The 21,236-nt window shown below is 37.1% G+C and overlaps 1 protein-coding gene across 3 annotated transcripts in view; it reads right to left on the bottom strand.

Moving 5' to 3' along the window:
* Nucleotides 1-20,576, bottom strand: part of LOC139151650 (cholesterol transporter ABCA5-like) — a 48,901-nt gene extending 28,325 nt beyond the window's left edge. For all 3 annotated transcript variants that reach the window (XM_070724582.1, XM_070724583.1, XM_070724584.1), the window contains exons 1-7: nucleotides 20,300-20,576; nucleotides 9,273-9,651; nucleotides 7,226-7,317; nucleotides 5,533-5,759; nucleotides 4,564-4,703; nucleotides 1,546-1,736; nucleotides 148-301 (exon numbers count right to left, since the gene is read on the bottom strand). In XM_070724582.1, the coding sequence (XP_070580683.1) occupies nucleotides 148-301; nucleotides 1,546-1,736; nucleotides 4,564-4,703; nucleotides 5,533-5,759; nucleotides 7,226-7,317; nucleotides 9,273-9,651; nucleotides 20,300-20,386 (1,270 nt within the window). In that variant the 5' untranslated portion in view covers nucleotides 20,387-20,576. The remainder of the gene's footprint in view (nucleotides 1-147; nucleotides 302-1,545; nucleotides 1,737-4,563; nucleotides 4,704-5,532; nucleotides 5,760-7,225; nucleotides 7,318-9,272; nucleotides 9,652-20,299) is intronic.
* Nucleotides 20,577-21,236: the final 660 nt, after the last annotated feature.

Genomic DNA, 21,236 nt, shown 5'->3' with positions numbered 1-21,236 from the left:
TGGATTGTTCTACATTGGTAGTGGGGGTGGAGAGGGTGGGTGTGGGAGGGTCAAAGGGTTGGCCCCTTAGTGTTTAAATAACCATTACTTCCCAAAGATGTTAATTAAACATTCCCTGGCCCTTCTTTGTGGAGCATGATGACTTACCTGGCACGACGTTGTCGAAGTATATGGCCAGTAGCTGGTACAACACAATGTCCACAGACAACATAATGAGACATGCTGCAAAGGGGAAGTCTCCAACCCACATGTTGTGAAACTGTATACCCTCTGAACCAAACCCAGCTTCTAGTAGAGTCACCTGAAGCAAAAATACGAGGAATATAAGGAGAAGTTAGCTTTCATTTTAACTGTCAACATTTCTGAAAAGAACTTCCTGTTGTCACTGTCAGGCCGAGGAAATCATGGTACTGAAATATCTTACTAGTGCAAGCCACCTTATCTCATTTTTAATTGATCTAACTTGCTTCTTCTTCTGATTGCTAGTTTTCCTGGGCTTGTATTGTGTCACAAAAGTGTAAGGTAGCAACCTTCTTGAGGTAGAATGCGCCTTGAGGACAGATATTCAGACTCTGATACTTTTACAATATATTTTTGGTCTACCACTCATGGGAGATAATTTTGAAGCTAAGTTAGAGCGTAAACAGAGCCTAATTTTGTGAAAATCTGGAATTTTACTTTCCTCCTTAAAGATAACAAAGTGATGGTGGCCATTTTGATCTCAAATATCAGAAATATTAGGTAATTTGTTTCTCTAGTATCAAAATCTGAACGACCCCAACTTTTATTCTTGATTTTGAAAGAGAATGGTTTAAGGTTTGCTTGAGGAAAGTTTGAGCAAAAGTTAAAGTCTTTCATTTTCCAGGCACAAACTACTTTAAAATGTAAATGTTGTACAGTTCTTATGTTAGCGGTCTTTAATTTTTATTGACAGTACAGTACAAAGACATATATATACACTTTTCACAAGACATTGCATGTCCCAAGAACCCCCCACTCATCACCCCCACCTCCCACTGCTAATTATTCTGCTATCCCTAATTTTGCCTACATGGTATTTTAACCATACATTCTCATCCACATGGGCAAACCAAAAGCAGACCTCGATTGGCGATAAAAGCACACAGTGATATGCTGTTTTTAATTCCATCTGTAAATAACATTATGGCAGTATAAAAATGAAGGTACTTCTGTTTGCAAAAGAGAGCTGTCTGGCTTATTAAATTACAATGCTTTATAATATTGGCAATCACTGGAAGAGTGTAGAGATACATGGAAGTACTGTACGTAGTTAATCTTCAAACAAGAATGCCCTCTGAGCCAAACTGATGATGTGCCACTGACTGAACAGAGTTTCTTCTTGATAAAAGAAAACATTTTTAATTGACATGTACAAGCACAGGGCTGCCACAGAGATATACAGTTCAAAATTGGCTCAAAAAAGTTTTTAAAAAATTATCAATTAGAGGACGCTCTGCTTCCAACACAGCAGGATTTTATGTTACACAGTCCGCATTTTGACAAAGAGAGAAATCTATGCATTACCCTGTCAACAGCAAGCGTCATTGCAAAGGGTGTTAAGAAAGATAGAATCCATTGCAATTCGATGGGAACTTGATCCGTCAGGGCTATCGGCAGATACAGCAACGATATCACCAATGTTATGAGGCCACCAAAAGCACCAGCACTCAAGGCCTTGTCGAAGAAAGGCGTCAACATGAAGGCTGCAGTTATCACTGAAATAATTGTAAAAGAATATAAAAAATAGCGTCAATGACACTGTAGCTCCCATCCTGGACTATCTAGTGTTTGTTCTCTGGTCAGATACTTGAACATGTGTGAAAGGGATACAGTGCATGAAGTGAAAATAGTAATGTACTGGAGACAGCGAAATATGTTTAATGTATTTATTCAGAACATAAAATGGAGAAAATACAGAATTAGAAAAATCGAATACTGTGATACAACCCTTAACTCAACAAGTCATTGACAATGACATAGTCCCCACTTGTAATAGGAGTATAAGTCTTGATGGGGCAGGGAAATGTGGTCATTAAGAAGTATCACTGGAGTGTATATGGGCACATAGGTCTATGTCGTTGTTCCCAATTTGAAACACATGAGGCATGTCTAAGTTATGGTTCTAAATCGGGGAAAAAAGATCAGACCTCTAGCAGTATTGGCCAGCCAAGAAATACATATGCGCATAATAAATGAGGTACAAGATGTGACATGACATTTTGAAAAAAAGAATTATATTGCTAATTAATCCCTATATGCCAAAAAATCAGACCTCTAGCTCTATTCACTTGCCCAGAATTAGATGTGTTCATAAATAATGAGGTAAAGCTTGTGTTGTCATAAGGTCTCCCATCCTACTAAATACAAAGGACATAGCACTTGTGGTTACTTATTTATTGACATAAACATATATTTTAGGTAAAAGGTCATCGAGGTCACATGACATTTGCTCAAAAAATTTCTCTCCTATAGTTATCCCTATATACCAAAAATCAGACATCCAGCTCTATTGGCTTGCTCAGAATGAGATATGTGCATAATTAATGAGGTACAGTATGTGGTGTCATAAGGTGTCCAATCATACCACATATGAAGGGTGTTGCACTTGTGGTTACTGAGTTATGGACAAATATGTATATTTGAGGTCAAAGGTCACCGAGGTCACGTGACATTTTGTCAAAAAAATTGTATTGCTAAGTTATCCCTATATACCGAAAATCAGACCTCTAGCTCTATTGGCTCGCTCAAAATTAGACATGTGCATAATTATTGAGGTACAATATGTGGCATCATAAGGTGTCCCATCATACCATAAATGAAGGGTGCAGCACTTGTGGTTACTGAGTTTTGGATAAATATGTATATTTGAGGTCAAAGGTCACCGAGGTCACGTGACATTTTGTCAAAACAATTGTATTGCTAAGTTATTCCTATATACCAAAAATCAGACCTCTGGCTCTATTGGCTCGCTCAAAATTAGACATGCACATAATTAATGAGGTACAATATTTGGCGTCATAAGGTGTCCCATCATACCATATATGAAGGGTGGTAACACTTGTGGCTACTGAGTTATGGACAAATATGTATATTTGAGGTCAAAGGTCATTGAAGTCACATGACATTTTGTCAAAATATCCGAGATATCTGTGTGAACGGATGGACTCACGGATGGACAAACAGACGGACGTGACCCAATCTATAAGCCCACTGGACTTCATCTGTGGGGACTAAAAATTTTGTCACTGCATCCTTTTTGCAATATGAATACGATGAGAAACTAAATTTTTATTTTTCGTGGCCTTATACATGGGAGTCTATGGAGATCTGCCTTATACATGGCAGTCTATGAACGTGTAAACAAAAAATATGCAAATTACACCTCGATTTGCCCAAATTTGGGAAAGGTCACTCCTATGCACTTCCATACCAAGTTTCAAATCAATCCGACTTGTGGTTTCAGAGAAGAAGATTTTTTGACCAAAAATGGGAGAAAATTACAAAAAAATCATGAAAAATAGCAAGTCCAAGATACTGACCCAAGATGTGCACAATCATTTCAGGTCAGCCCAAAGTACTTACATGCTAATTTTTCATGTAATCTGCTCAGTGGTTATTGAGTTTTTCAATTTTGACTGTATTGACATTTTTTCACTTAATTTGCATATTTTTGGCAATGACAACTTCATTTGAACAAAATCTCATCTACAGCCCATCATCCATGTACACACCAAATATCAAGATGAAATGTGCAGCGGTTTTGGAGTTTTGATGTTGACGGACAGACATACAGACATACAGACAAACATACATACAGACAGTTCCCTAGCCTATGAGAATAGCTTCCATTGCCATATATACATATGGCTATGGGAGCTAAAAACATGTATGTTTGTTTGTTGTTTTTCAGGAAACACAGTATTCACAGAAAGCAATAACTGAATCATTCTGATCTCTGTTAGTGCTGACTTGCAAATCATTTAATGGGGAAAGCACAAGGTCAGTTTATTACGACACAAAAGTACCTGTGAATTTCTGTACTTTTTATCGGGAGAAGTAAAACATTTTGCTTATTACAATGCACTGCTTTCTATTGTTAAAGAGTTTCACCACAATAATATGGCTAAAACTAACTGTGAGTATGGGGAATTTGGATGAACAGGTTTTGAAGTGAATGAAGTTTTGAAAGCTGTCAATTGCATATTTAATATTTCCCCATGGAGATGACATACATATAGGGTCGGCCATATTGATTTTTAAATATCAGTAAATTTCAGTTGATTTGTATTAATTGTACCAAATTTGCAGTGACCCCTTATTTTCATTCTTGACTTTGAAAGAGAATGACCGAAAGCTCCCTCAGAGAATGTTTCTGGAAAAGCTTATATCTTTTAACTTCAACAATCATGATGAGATGTTCACAAAAATAAAATTTATTTCACTACTCACTACTTGGTTGGGGCGAAAAATGAGACAAAAAAATCGCACTGAAATAAGAACACAAATATATCAGAAAAAAACTTGGCAAAAATGAAAACTCACATGACATTCCGTACAGTAAAAACATCAGAAAAATCAGGAACACGTTGGAATTTGGAAAGACTTTCATTCCCCAGGCTATCAATGCACAACAGGCACAGGTGACAATCATCATCATCAAGTATGTGAGTACCCACGACAACCTGAAAATGCAGAACAAAACTCTAAAAGAGTCAGCTTTTCACGTCAATGGGTGAGACCAGATCATAGTGTGTCTGTTAGGAACAGAGATTTTACTGACAGCAGAATCACAGTAAAACATGAGTATGCCAGTGATATGCAAATTCTGACAACCTAGTACCCATATATTGGCTTGGTGACGTAAAACTTCAAATCTACTGGTCAAACAAACCTTATAGTACAAAGAAGATTGCACTGGTCCAAGAATATGTTGATAGTTGTACAGTAGATGACTGCTAGTTGATAAATTACCACTTCTGTCTTCTGTGGGCAAATTTCATTTCTTTACAGAAAAATAATCTGACAATTTTACATCACTTTGGTGCCAAAAACAAACAAAATATTTCAACTTGACACAACAAAAGCTCCACTTTGCAGCAAGTGCGTACCTCTTTGAGTGTTGTCATTTTTCCTGCCAAAATTTCAGTGCAACATTTTACCAATTTCTATGAATTTTTCTGTAATATTTTTGATAATTTTGGACCAAATGGACATAACATTTTGTACACTACAGTTTTTTATCAAAATTTTGGCAAAAATTCGAAAAAATTAATTGGGAAATAAAAGGCCACAAAAATTGACTTTGACACTCAAAGGGTTCGGTTAACTTCAACTCTTCATTGACTCAATGAAGATCCTGCCGTGCCACAGAAACCAATTGGGCTAAACAAGTATTTGGCATTGAACCGGTCAACCCTTTCATCACAATGGTTTAGCCCAAACCCATTGTTATCAATGGTGATTATGGACCAATTTACAGAAAAAATGGGGGTGTACGGGTTAAGCACCTACCAGTGAGCCAAATCTTTCATCCCCATCATTTTCAGGCCTTCCGTGATCTTCTTCTCTTTCTCGGCGACGATGAATATCAGCACAAACGCCAAGAATGGGGCAAAGGCAAAGACAAGGTAGATGGCATTCAGAGCCTGGGCTGTGGTTGTAGATCCTTTGTATTGGTCCTTGCCCATCATTTGCACAGATATATGAGGCATGGGCGTGGAAGAGTTTGGGTACTTAATCTTCAAGGATGGGAGAAAACAAACTGTATGATTAGCTTGTAACTCATAATACTCACCTTGAAAATTATGATCAGCTTTGGCTCCCTTTACTAAAAAATAATTTTTTACCAACTATACTTTTCACTTTGAGTGCAAAACAGCTGAAAAAAAAACCAACATATATTTGACACTGAAATGGCTGCCATAAACACTGCTAATTTCACAGATATGAGATCACGCAGACCTTATTTTCTCCCATTTTTGAAATTATCTTTGTTATTTCCATTACAAAATCATACTAAAATGTCGATTTTTAGAGAACTACTACTCTCAGCATTTCTGGACATAACTTATGGAAATTTTATTGGAATAATTTTCAGTAATTTTAAGAACTTCTTTATTCAGTACTAACTTGGTACCTGAAAGACGCGACATGGCTTTGACAAATCTATATTTCAGCATATCTCACTGCTTTGAACAAAACATAAATCACTGATTAAAATGTCCCGTACTGTGCCAGAGGTGAGGCGTAGAGAGACTTGGGTGACCTATATGTACATGACATCATGTGGGGATTTTCCCCAAATGAAATTCAAATCATGAAAAGATAAACGGTAACAGATGCATGGTCAGTGTAAACATGTGATGATGTCATAAATCTCTTCTTTGATTGGGAGAAAACGATGCAGAATTATTATTCTCCATTGGTTGTAACTTCTAAGTTAATTTGAATAATGTATTCTAAATAAAAGCCTTAGGGCTTAAATTGTATAAAAAGTCACCACCATGTATTGAATTTCTTTAATAATACACCACTTTTACTGCATTGTAAGTAAAGCATTTCATACATGTAATATAAACTCAGTTATTTCATGTTTTTATTTAGATTTTACCCCACAATTTCCCTGTTCACTGTCTTCCTCACTATTGCGATTTGCACACTGATTGTCATGAAGTGCCTCATGAATAGATAAAGACTTCCAAATGGAGCATTCAATTACTGACACATGATAGCTAATACTACATTTTAAAATACTTTTGTTGGTAAACCACAGTTCCTCGGTTCCACTCTCAAGATCTTGTCAAAGTGCTGAGTGTTTCACTTAGGTCAAAGCAAGCCTGTGTAGGCATAATGTCAAACATCACTGACAAATGGATTTTAGTATTCATTAGTCAACAAAAAATTTGCATATTGTAAACAAGTGCGTGTGTCAGTAAGGCTATCACATCACATTTCAACATTCTACTTAAAATAAGTATGACAGTGTGCAAGTTTTCAATGAAACAATGTCAATTATGAAATGTGATTTTACACAGTTACAGCTATTTCATTAAGGAAAGATTGTGGGAGGAATTTAAGATGACTGAGAGAGCAACACAGAAAAGCAGTGTATTAGGAAATATTATTGGCTAGGAAAATAGACAGCATGTGTGAACAATATTAAATACGATAAGAAATTAATAAACACTGCGATTACTGTACTTACAGATGTTATGACATAATCTAGTGAACTCTGTAGCAATGCAAACCCAGTATAGAGATACTGATTGGCAGGACAACCTCCTCCTCGGCATTGGTCTGAAAATTGGCAATATAGTAATTGTTGATTGTGCAACTGATACATGCAAAAATTTGAGCACATGAAAATTAGTTGATGAAGCTACCAGTACATGCAAGTTGCTCCCGTGAACTACAACTGTCATTAACATTGACATTGACATTGACAGAAGAAAATCCTGACTACATTTACCTCTGCACTCTATGATTCAAGTCATGAGTGAATTACAATGAGTCTTTTTTCAATCCATCATCCAACAGGCGAACACCCATTTACAGGCCACTCCCCCCAAATGTAATAGCACTGAGGAGTAAAGTGCCTTGCTCAAGGGCACAACACCGTACTAGAGTCTCGAGCTCACCATCCTCAGACAGTGAGTCCATTACTCTGGACCTACCGGGTCTCAAACTTAAACCATCCTCAGACAGTGAGTCTGTTACTCGGGACTTTAATATACCTGATATCAAACTCACCATCCTTGATAGTGAGACCTGTACAGAATGCGCCTCAAGGACAGAAAAGGACAGATATTCGGACTCTCAAACTTTTACAATTCATCTGATCTCCCACTTTTGCCGCTAATTTTAAAACTCGTAGAGTAAAAACATTTTTCACCACCATCTTAGTTTTTTTTTTAAATTCGAAAATGTTATTTTTCTCCATAGAGGTTTAAACATGGCGATAGTGGACGTTTTGAATTTCAAATATGTGTAAATCTTGGGTAATTTGCGTAGCAAATGATTTTGAAAAAGAATGGTTGAAATTTACCCAGAGGAAAAGTTTAAGGCTTTGACTTTCAAGGCACATACTACCTCAAAAAGACTGCTAAAAAGATGTCGCTTGAAACATCTGATTGTGTACCACTGCTGGCCATTTCAAAGGCTATAGCAAAATATCACGAGTATATCTTAAAGTCAATCACTGACAAACATGATCTGTAACATGTGTGGGCTAAAAGGCGATTATACATGTACTTAAGTTTACATCAGAATGAAATTCCGCATGCAAGTGTGCCAAAGCAACACACAACCCCAAATAATCGATGTAGTGGGCAATTAAGTAAGTCGGGAATTCAGTACAAGGTACATGTACGTCATATACCGTTCTCATTACCAATACATACTTATGAATATTCATATCAAAAGAGAGTGCATGGAAGGTACTGTTGTTTACATCTAATGACACAGAACAATTCCCAAAGTCTATGTTGATGCATGGCCTTGAAAGCTAGTATCACAAGCATAGCAGCTACGAAGATTCCACATGAGTGTGTAACAAATGCACATGTTTTGTATCTCTTGTACTTTTCTTTAAGTGAGACTAAATAAAGTTATGATGACCAAAGTTTACATACGGATGGTCACCCTGGCAGTTTTAATACCTCAACATGTACTGTATATATATACTGTATATGTATGAACACATCAAAGAATATGCATGGATCAATACAGAGTTACACCATTGGCCCTCACAGATATGAGGGTCTGTTCAGTGTTTTCCCAAGAATGACATGATTGCCGCCTGAATTCCCCTACCTAATTTAAAACTCCCTTCAAATAATCACAAACACAGTACATATCACCCTTCTATGATGAGGTTTGAGATAATGATGTTATTTATAGTACGCATTCCACTTCATGATTACTGTCTGTGATGTAACATCATACAGCTGAATCAATGTAATCAGCTATTTGTAGCCACAGTAAAGTGATACAAGCTTCGTATCTGCAAAAGGATGAGATAAATCTACAAGACTTGTTGTCTTTTATCTGATATTTGATCAGTGGTGTAACTTTAATTTGCAAATACTTTGCCTAAAATCTTAATTTGCATAAATGAAATTTGCATAAATGAAATTTGCATAATTTATTATCGTCTCCCTAATAATGAGAACCAATTCCCCATAAAAATTTTCGAGCAGAGGGCAACATCCCAGAGAAACCTGGAGAAAAGATTGGTCTATGGTTATACCTACCAAGCCCTGTAAACAAATCACTATTCCACGGAAGACTCTGGTACGCCATTCTAATTGTGTAGTTCATGTCTGTGAGGGGATCATCTGCCGCGAAGATAACCGCGGTGCTGAACGCCGAGCTGTTGCTGACGTAGCCATCGATCAGATCATCTTCTGTTTGGTAGAACATGGCTGCCTCCACACCCATCATTGTCGTCAGTGAGTTCACCACAAGTTTGACTTGGGAAGTATTTGGCGCCACAGCAAATGGAGACTTCGGCTTCGCCGAGTATGCTAAATCTACGCTCGGAAACTCTGGGATGCTTGGAAGGGTCTTCGGCTGGATTGATATTCGAATCGAACCAAGAATCAAAACGAAGTAAATTGGCCATAGTAATTCCTGCAAAATACACAATACAGCGCAAACATTAATTTACAAAATACTGCCATAGAATTGCAGTGCGCTTCAAGTTGAACCTCTGAAAACATCATGCATACAGTATTGAGGAGAAATTTGATAAATTTTCAGTTTTTACTACAATTTTGGAAAGCTTTGCAATTACATGTACAAAATTCTGACAGTGACAGTATTAGGGCCTGGTAATCAGTCAATGAGGTTGTACTGGTTGACCATCTTTTTTGCCCATTTGCATATCAGCCATTCCATCACTGACTTTGCTAAAACATGCAAACTTGTAGATTAAAGACATCTTCTGCAAACACAGGAGTCAAAGAATGAGTATTGGCTGAGTGAAGAATTTTTATTTTTTTTACTTCTTTCATATTGTGCTCTCTTGAATATCACTCATCAAATCAATTTGAATTGAATAATCTTAAATTTGCATCGAAACAGGAATATTTCTACCAAGTTTCAAATTCCAAGGCCAGTAGTTTATGAGCTTGCAATATATAATGTGACCATTTTTTTTGCTCTCTGAGTATCAGTGATTTATCCAACTTTTCATTTCAACAAAAAATGCATCTGAAAGTCACTGAGAACATTTCTATCAACTTTTAAAGTCATAGAAACAGAACTTTTAGGGTGTAGAATTTTGATCTTTTTTTTAAGAATACACTGTAGTGTATTGTATTGTACAATTTATCTCCACAGGTCACAGCAATAGGTGTGCAGCAGTCTGCCAACATGTACTGTATTTCTTGAAACATCTTGATAAAGGGTTGAATTCAATGGCTTTCAAAACAAGGCCTAGATATTATTATTTGGGTCTTCTTTTTTTTTGGCAAAATAACATACATTTTAACACTTTATTGCATAATGACAGAGTTTGGAAAATGCAGTATAGAGAGAACAAAACTAAACATTGCATAAAACACTGCTGTTATGCAAAACAGAAACTACGCTTAGCTCATTTTTTTTCACTGAACTGGTCTTTACATAGTTCTGAAGGCCAAGTTTATGGGGACAGAGACCGATGTTCCAATGGATTGCGGGAATGCGATATGCATTTCAATCTTGAACCTGGCAAAACCTAACTGCACTGTTTAGTATATGAAAAATAGAGCTTCTTATCGTAATCTATTCTTCTTATTTGTATAAACGTCATAAATATTGACTCTTTGGTATGTGTTTGCCTATCTCTTTGCCTGTATGTAACTGTGGTTTAAACTTTGGAGTTTAAAGAGGTTATGTATGGTAATGTGCAGATGTGTGATCCCCATTATTTTGGGTTGAAAGATCACCGGCAACGATTACTTCACATTTTTTCCAACAAAGTTGGCCATGACACTGTAGCAATTTACATTTCCCCTTTTTCAATTTTATTTGTAGAGTCCCATATTAAATATTAGTATTCTTGTATTTGAAAAACTCATTTTTACCAAGACGGTAATGAAAATATTTGAGTTAAAATAAATAATATTTCTGCTTGTCTTTCGAAGAAAAATGATGGTATATAGTATAAAAATACCGTCAATGACGCTGTACCTTCTCTAATGAGTGGCCAGGTCAGGTAATTGGTTGTTGGCATGGAGTTGTTGGTAAATAGTTGATGATGTAGGGGCATGAGGTGGGATATGGACCCAAAGAACCCAAAAGATGATTAATTACATCAATCAAAAAAATTCTAAGCTACAGTATAAACTGCCTAAAGATAGTTCAATGTGGAAAAAAAAGTTAAATAATTCAGAAAAAATAGCGCCAATGGCACTTGATCACAACTGGCACATTGTGAAACTACTCTATCTCTGGGTACACCTGTACATGAAATACTGAATGGGTAGGTGCTGCGGGTTTGGAGTTTGTCAGTAAATGCACACACAAAACTAAGTCCCGAAGTAGCGAATTCCAGCCATTTTCAAACCACACTGTTTGTCAGTGGGGTAAGCAATATTCGCAAAAAATTACATTTCCAGGCTAATAGACTATGTTTTACGAAATCACACGTCCTTATCACAAAATAAAACGATCTTTGTCTTTAAATCAATGCGCCAGTAAACAGGTCCAGCAGCTAGTTATGTCATCAAGTCTGTAATGTTAAGGGTCATAACAAATGTGAGAAATCTAAAACATTAAATATGTTGTTTTTTATCAATTTTATTACCAAAAGCGCATGAAATCTCTGATACTTTAAATCAGCCATCCTGCATATTTCTAACATTCATCAAAACCTCATTTCTGTTCCACAACTCATTAAATAGTCCATAATGCAGGATTGGTGTACATTCCAAAACTACATAATTATATGAAAGACCCCTAAAATCAATTAGTTAAAGGGGGGTTAGAAATTTCCCAAAACTATCTAACCGCCGCTCCGTTTGGCTCCATTTTTAGGAATCGGAACCTTGGAACCAGTCTGAATATCTGTACCAAATATCAATGCAGTCTGTTCAGCGATTTTTGACTTTTTGTCGTTTACGGAAAATGGACACTGAGTCTGTCTGACACCGGTTGAAGCTAACCCTATATCACAACTTCCAGATGTGATAATGACCTATGGTCATTATGTTAAAAAATACCGCCAATGGCGCTTGGACATAATGACCGCCTAGTATTATCAGCATTTATCAACAACCACACTCACTGTGAATTAGACAGACCACGAAGTCAATGAGCAACATATAGCTGAAAGACTATTTTTCACATTGCGATTTTAAGCTCATTTTTATGAGAAAAGAGACATGTATATGTATATGGAGAAATAGCAGAAGACATATTTGTAAATCGTTTGTTAAGTGACAATCATATATGCATCTCTTGAAATTTTGTGGTTACAAGGTATAACACTAGTGTAAGAATAATGAGGTTAGAATAAGTTAGTAAAGCTAAGTTGACAGTAATTAAGATAACAAAATTTTACACTAAGCTGGGGAAATCTGATTGAAATAAATGTTGAAAAGTAGCAAAGTCATGGTCATCTTTTGTCTAATACCTTGGGTAAGTTCATGAACTTTACATAAATCTTGCTGTAGATTTGTTGCTAACGGGCAATAACTGTGTTTCAGATCATTTGAGAGCAATCCATCCATGACAGCTTTAAATTGTAATATACTTCTATTTAAAGGACAGAAACTTCTCAAATAATTTTTTTCCCTGTAATTTGCTGTGAGAACACATGGACAGATGCTCAGGACTCTATGCTGGTGCTACCTTGATAACTAACCTACAACTTGTAACGTCATTGTCTAACCTGTTCACCCCAATTTCCTGTAGACAGGTCCACACTCTCCATTGATAACAATGGGTTTGGGCCATACCATTGTAGTGAAAGACTGTAACATGTGAGGTTGTGGATACTTAATCTCTGGAATGTCAAAGTCTGTATATTGACTCAAGGATGTTTACTTAACAAATGCCTAGGGTCATCTCAAAAGTGAGAATCTAAACTATGAAATATGTTTTTTTTTAATGCTTTTGATGCCCAAAAGAGCATAGAAATCTCTTATACTTCGAATCAGTCATCCTGCATATTTCTAACATTAATCAAACCTCATTTCTGTTCCACAACTCATAAAACAGTCCACAATGCAGGATTGGTGTACATTCCAAAACTACATATATGAAAGACCCCTAAAATCAATTAGTTAAAAAGGGGGGTTACAAATTTCCCAAAACTATCTAACCGCCGCTCCGTTTGGCTCCATTTTTCGGAATTGGAACCTTGGAACCAGTCTATGTATCGGTATCAAATATCAACGCAGTCTGTTCAGCAGTTTTTGACTTTTTGTCGTTTACGGAAATGGACGACATCAAACACCGGTTGAAACCACCTCTATATCACAACTTCCAGTTGTGATAATAAGAATTAACAGTCCAAAATAGTAATGACGCACTTCCCTACTGACCTGAGTGCATGTGAAATACACAACCTGGCATCTGTAAATTAAATGTATACCAAGTGATCATTTTAAGTTACTTTTAACTGTTTTTAATGGATTTTCCAAAGAGTCCTGTGGAAATGATGAAAAACGCTTATCTGGTCTTGTGTTTGTAAAACCTCATGGCTGATAATTGTCATAGTATTGAAAAAAAATTGAAAGTGAAGAAATTACTGTTTTTAATAGGCATATTTTCCTTGAAATACATGACCATGTAAAGAATATATGCTAAAAGTGTTTAAGAGTAAATTTCTTTTCAAAAAATAATTTAATCTGTGACCCAAGGATTTTTATTCTTTGAGTTTACAAATTCACACATTGCAATTTGTTCAATCGTCTTGTGTAAAATTTATAAAATGACTGAAAAATAAAAAAAATTGGCAGAATTACAGTCTTTGTGATGTAAAATTATGGGTTGACATCACAATAATTGTTAATCTGTTCAAAGTACTACTATACTATAATTTAAAAAAGAAAAGTTCATGCAGAAACGGTAACATATATTGTCCGCAATGTAGTGTTAATTTTGACTTTACATCAAAATATGCCTTTGCTGGATACCAAATATATAGGGCGAAATATTAAAATCAGCCATGTTCAGCAAAATCCACACAACAGCATTGATCCTTTTCTAATTTGATTTGCTTTGCTCATGTTATCCTTGTATGACAGTCAGTACAATATGGAACTTGAACACAACACAGTGAATAAGTACTGCTGTATTAATGAAATGGTGTGGCTGCATCCACATGCAGCAATAGGAGTGCCTTTGTCTCTCACCCCTCATTTCCAACCTGTCCCATCCCTGAAAAAATAGTTTGGTCTTATATTTATAATATTAATAATTTCTGTATTTGTTAAAATATGCGCATCTCAAAAACTTTTGATCATAAACATTTTCATTGTTTTTTATAGCTTTAAAATGCTCCTTTGTGTGGTCAAGCTTTCCACAAGCATCAAATGTGGTACTTCATATAGGAAGGTCTGCCTCTAGAGGGCGGGCATCATGAACAGTCTTTGTTAGTTATTTCCTCCACATAAACTTCTGATTGTACTGTAAACATTGAACATGGCCGACGTCCGATTTTCCTGTCTAAAACTTTCACTCATTTTCGTTCATATGACTCTGAAACTCCAGGAAACGATTGAGAAGAAAGAGTTACCTTGAAATATTGAGGTACTCGCCGATATTTTGCAAAATTTAATGAGAAAAAATGCAAGGAAAATGCCGACAGGCTTACACAATGACCGTTTTCAGACTCAGAGGCATATGATCATCTGCAGATTATGCAACAGGCCCATATCACGTGAGGCCATGAGGGGATATCCACGCAACTCAGTACCAAACACTAGCACACACAGAGTGAGCAAACACAAAGTGAGTACCCCTAACGTCAGCTCAGTAGTCTGTAATAGATCGTAGTCAACTAAGAACCTTGGAGAAAGGCTTAACACTGTGGCTATGCCGCTAAGTCCCTTTTGATTTTTGTCACAGCTCAAAATGGTTCTCCTGCACCTCAACCTAAACCATGAACACCCCCACCATTTTATGATATGACCCATCACAATAGCATGAAGTCAACGGATCTTGACAGACGGAAGTATTGACAGACGGAAGTAGTTGACACCAGCATACTGGTTTTTCAACTCTAATACCTTCTCTGTCTATAAATAGACACGAGAAGGTAAAAAAATCTCTTCCCTTTTCTCGAAAATTTGACAATGTTGAAAATATGACTTTTCATCTTATTTTCACTTCTTGTAGATAGAAAATGATCCATAAATAAGTGATATGCAAAGATGTAAATTATAAATGAACAGAGAACATTTGCAAAAAAGGTTCTTTAAGGTAGTAGGCACCTCAAAAGTTTCGCTCAAGCTTTCCTTAATGAAACTTTCAATTATTCTCTTACTAGATCAACAAAAATAGTGACAACATCACTGTTCGCTCCCATATAGTTATCAAAACAAGTCAACAATTGTATGAAACATGGACATACATATACAGACAGACTGACATACACAGACTGGCACAGAGTGATGACATTGACCCCATGTGTGCCTTGGCCCATGGAGAGTGATAAAGATATAACAAACAGCTGAATGTAATGATAAAATAGTTAAGTATAGGCCTATATCACAGGCACTGAAGGTGAATATGTTACAGCAATTTGAATAGTTTCTTTTCCTTTTCCTCTTCTGTGATAATATTTAAGACAATCAATCTGCAAGGCAGTTTATGTATTGACAAATATGTTATCTTTTACAAGCACACAGTAAACTGTTCTTGATTTTTCATTTACAAAATTTGACATAGACTGAAATACATGACATGCAACCAATGTTTACACTTTGCCCATACACCAGATACATGGAGAAATTTCAACATACAATCATCAACTCAGAAACCCTACAGGAAAAAGTAAACATTGTTTTCTTCCAGAACAGCTGGTACATCCACATCTGGAACAACTTACAAACTTAACCAATTACACAAGGATGATGACACAAGAGATAAAGTTAAACTGTGATGAACTTGACTATTCCTTTCAAATCCTTACCTAACTTGACATCTTAAACTAAAATACACTGCATGGTTAATTGTGCACAAAAATACATCGGGGTGGACCATTTGATAAGGGATGGCGTCTGGAAGATCGATGAGAACCTGTACATTATCTTTTTTATCCGATCCATTGTACATTCTTTTTTTCCCCACTCTCCCACCTTTTCTTTTTGTCAAACCTTCTCTGGCTGAATTTTTTTTAATGGCATTTGTTAGGAATTTTTCAAAATCTGCCAGGATTTTTTTGCCGCATTCAACACCAAATACAGTTAACCATATCAAATGCTTACTAAATCACCACATTATATACTCTTAGTTCTAGTAGGTATAAAATTACCAAAAAAAATCTTAAAAATACAAAATGAAAGATATCCCAGTAAAACTGAAAGTTTCGCAAAGTTGCCCCAAAAATTCAAAATTCCGGATTTCAACTTAATTTCAATATATCTTATTAACGAAAACCCTAAGGACCGGTTTACTAAATATCAAAGCAATCAGACTGGTAAATTTTGAGAAACAAATTTTTTGACCAAAAATGAGAAAAATTGCCCCCAAAATACAAAATTGCAGATTTCATCCTAATTTTAAATATATCTAATCAACATAAACCCTAGGAACCTGTACACTAGATATCAAAGCTACCAGATCAGAAGTTTTTGGAGAAAAATTTTTTGACCAAAAAAGGCAAAAATTGCCCCAAAAAATAAAAAAAATTGCCAGTTTCAACATACCTTAATACATTATATTGAGATTAATCTTAGATACCTGTATACCAAATACATGTATCAAAGCTATCATCAAATCAGCAGTTTTTGGATTAAAAAAATTTTTATCAAAAATTGGGAAAATTGCCCCAAAATTACAAATATGACAATATCAATACAATTTGTACAAGCATGACTGAAGTCATTCTGAGGAACATGAATATTAAGTTTCATAGCATTCAGACGAGCGATTTCAGAAAACAAGATTTTTTGACTAAAAACGGAAAAAATACCCTAAAAATACAAACATGCAAATTTCATCCCAATTTTTGCACACATAATTTAGAATACCTAAAGAAATCTGCATACCAAGTTTCAACCAAATCTTACCAATGCTTACTGAGTTTTAGCCATTTGTAGGATTTTTCCTTTTTTCCCCCTCATTTGCATATTTTTGGCACTGACATGTTCATTTGAACAAATTCACATCTCTACCCCTAGGTGCACCTGTACACCAAATACTAGGACAGTAGGTGCTACGGTTTAGGAGTTTTTGATTCGGACAGACTAACAGACATACATACATACTTACATACATACACACAGACGCCATTTTTCCACCTTATACGAATACCTCCCTTTTGCATATATACATATGCATATATGAGAGTGTAATAAAAATCGGGGGGTCACCGTGCAAATTTTGGTAGTAGAGAAACAAACAACCCAAGATTTACCAATTTTTAAAATTCAAAATGGCCGACATCTCTGTGTTAACTCTATGGATAAAAATAACATTTTCAATTTCTGAAAAACTAAGCAGGTGAAAATTTCTCTTATACTAAGAGCTTTAAAATGAACCTGAACAAGTAGTAGATGATATCAGATGAGAATTGTAAAAGTTTGAGCAGCGTCCAAACATCTGTCCCCCAGGCGTGATTTACCTTAAGTCGTAAAAACTTCTTTTGACAAACATAATTGTTTGTGGTACAGGATAAAAAGGCTTTCATGCAAACTGAGCTACAAGAGAGTATCTTCATCATCGATGACAGGGGGGGCATATGTTTTTCTTAGCTATCAGTTCCATCATCCTCACTAGATAAATAGATGCCACATAGTAGCACACTGGCAGTGTTTTATCCAGGATAGCATCAACAGGGGGATTTTCCCCTTTACCAGAAAATTTAGGGGGGATTTCACAAGTTTATATGTTCTTCTTGTATGTCTAAGGTGTGACTTTCACCATTTAAGGGGGGGCTGGTCCCTTTTGACAAATTACTAGGGGATGCCGACGTCAATTAACAGAGGGGAATCCCCATCCCCCTGTCTGGATGAAACACTGCACTGGCACATTGCATTTAGATGTCAGGTTTGAACACAGGATTGAGAAACAGGCAGTAAAAACAGATAGTGAGGAAGGTACATGTAGTTAAGTGTACACATGCGATTATGACAGCTGAATAATTTTACAGAAGTCTTCCTAACTTAGAAACCAGAGAATACGTCTGCGCATTTCTACAGCTACTTTTTCCCAGGAAGATACAGGGTCTCATCAAGGTAGAACACGCCTCAGGGACAGATAGTCAGACTCTCAAATATCTACAGATTTTTTTTAGATCTACCACTTTTGGGGGCTCATTTTAAAGCTCTTGGAAAAATAAAAACTTTCACCATCTTAGTTTTTTTTAAAAAACCAAAATTTAATTTTCCCCATAGAGTTAACCCAGTAATGGCGGCCATTTTGAATTACAAATATCACAAAATATTTGGTAGTTTGTTTCGCTACTTCCAAACTTTGCACTGTGACCCTTGATTTTCATTGTTGGTTTAGTAAGAGAATGGTTGAAAGCTTCAATCAGAGAAAGGCTGACAAAAAGTTTACGTCTTTCACTTTAGAGGTACATGCACTTGCTCTAGGTCACTTTTCAGGCAAAAAACATTATATCTACTTCCAGTTAAATGTCTTTCTAGACAGCAGAAGTCATCATAGCCCCTAACGGCTTTCATATACCGGTATTTGTAATATCAAAATGTGCCAATTGGGAAAGACACTGACAGTCATAAACAAACTTCAAAACCTAGGTCAATGGTAATAGGCCACGAAAGACATTTTTTTTTAAATCACTGTTATTCTCTTGTCCACATCATATTTAGTAGGGTTGGTAGTCAGAGCTAGATAGAAGTCTACGCAATGGTAATAACTGATCATGAATGCGAAACACTTTCTATGTCCACTAATCTTTACTCTTGGCAATGAAGTAGTTGAGCTCAAAGTCACTTGAGGTCAGGCATGAAGCCCCTGTACCCTAAATAAATGGGCCCTTTTTTCTAGGTCACAGGGCCCTTTCCCGTAATATCTAACCACAAGAGACAATGGTGGAGCTCGGGGTAGCAACAGCCTCCATTGTAGCTGTGATATTGCAGCGGTACTTGTGGCTGTATCGAACGCGCTCGGGTCATTGGGGTCATCGCCAGCTACCTCCATTGATAATATTATAACTGAGAACAACTAACATAACTATAAATCTACTCTAAATAGATCGTAGCTGTGGGTCCATATAGCTGTCCTGCCTTTTACGGGCTGGTTTTGACTTGTACGATTTTAACCCCGCCACCACATCATAAAAGTCAAAACCAACCTGTGGCGTAAAAGGCAGGAATCCTGTCTGAAAACACCACAGCTATGGACCCACAGCTACATATATCGGTAGTGCAAACTGCTCTACGTCTCTACTACCTCCATGGTAATACCAAGGTAAAACCATGGAGGTAGAGCAGTTTGCACTATCGATATATGTAAAGTAGTAGATTTATGATATATTGCCATGATTGTTATGATCCATTTATGAATTCCCCTGATCGGTCGACTCCTACCATGGAGGTAGGAACCCTTCATAACCTCGGCCCTACATAAGATGTCCAGAGACAGGTAGAACCGAAAAAGTTTGTCTTGATGGCCGATACAGTGCACTGGGTTCAAAGGGTCTACTTTATACGACCCAGTGACCGACCCTATCACCACTCCCAGTTGTGTTGCGTCACATGAGAAACACAAGACAAGGGGCTTCGTCATGGCACGAACGATCCATAGACCGTGGCTGCGGCTATAGATCGGTCGCTTGTGGTTCGATACACGGCGAAGGTCCCTGTAAGCATTAGAAAGAAACATTACAGGGTTCCTATGTGCAAAAACTGTAGCCTCGGACCAACGCTACACCGTCAACATGATAGAAACAGCCGGCCCACGGCCGAGGCCCCAGCTGCTAACCACAAGCGGCAGTGTGTTACCACGGTCACCGCCCCGTTGTGGAGTGACCGCGGTTGTTACGCGGCATGATCGCGCCTACACAGTCACGATGTCAGTGAAAAAGCAGTAAAGTCTTTTGCTGTGCATTCACATTAATGCTAACTGAACATATTTCATTATTTGAGTTAACGCTCACCTGTAGAGAGGCTTTCTTAATTCTAGCTTTCACCAGAATGTTTCGATACAGGAGCCATTTTGTCTGCTTGATGAGCGAGCCCACCATTTTGTCAGTTTACGATCGAGTTGTCCGGCTCGCCTCCGTTATCTGTAACTTTGGAGCATGCGAGTTGGATTTTTGAGAACGACTTATATCAACATCCTAAGATACAGGGCACCGTGCACCCCGGCTACACTGCATCGTGATCTCCACGAGTGATGGAAACCCTGAATCATCTTGTTTACAAATGTCATATGACCCGACTTTCCGGTTTAAACTATTAGTTAGACAGGGGTGATTCAAGACTGGTCGTACTCACCAAGGCCAAGCTGGCCTGGTATATAGCTACCCCCACCCCCACCCCACCACACCCACACAACGGAGGGGCCGTGATTCAAAGAACAGAACTATTCTCGTTGGTTTACTTTGTATATTTAGGGAGCTGTCATTATTTACGGTCTAGGTCTGAGGAATGTGAAGGGAGTCACTCAAAAAATTGAAAACTTAAAGTGGGGGGGGGGGTTTCAAGTTGCTCAAATTCTGGACAGGAAGAAGGGGTCCCTCCACTCAATTTATTGTGCGAAATTAATTGAAACACTCTCAGATTGCACCATTCCACACATCAATTTCTCAAAATTTTCGATGCGAGAGGAGGACACCCCATCTTGTGCTCTCCCCTTGGGGTATTCTAACAGTTCTGAGACCTAGGCCCTACTAGTAAAAGAAAAATCGAAAACATATCTCAGATTGCACCAGACTACACCCTTGCACACATCAATTTCTCAACATTTTTCCACGCAAGATAGGGGACAACCGGACAACCCCCTCTGACACTCTCCCTCTCAGCCCCTTTGTGTTCTCCCCCTGTACTTTCAAGTTCTGCCCAGTCAGATACGCCTATCCTAGTGAAACCCTG

The sequence above is a fragment of the Ptychodera flava genome, chromosome 15 (assembly GCF_041260155.1).
Source record: "Ptychodera flava strain L36383 chromosome 15, AS_Pfla_20210202, whole genome shotgun sequence".
Classification (NCBI taxonomy): Eukaryota; Metazoa; Hemichordata; class Enteropneusta; family Ptychoderidae; genus Ptychodera; species Ptychodera flava.
This window is presented reverse-complemented; position numbering and strand designations above follow the sequence as displayed.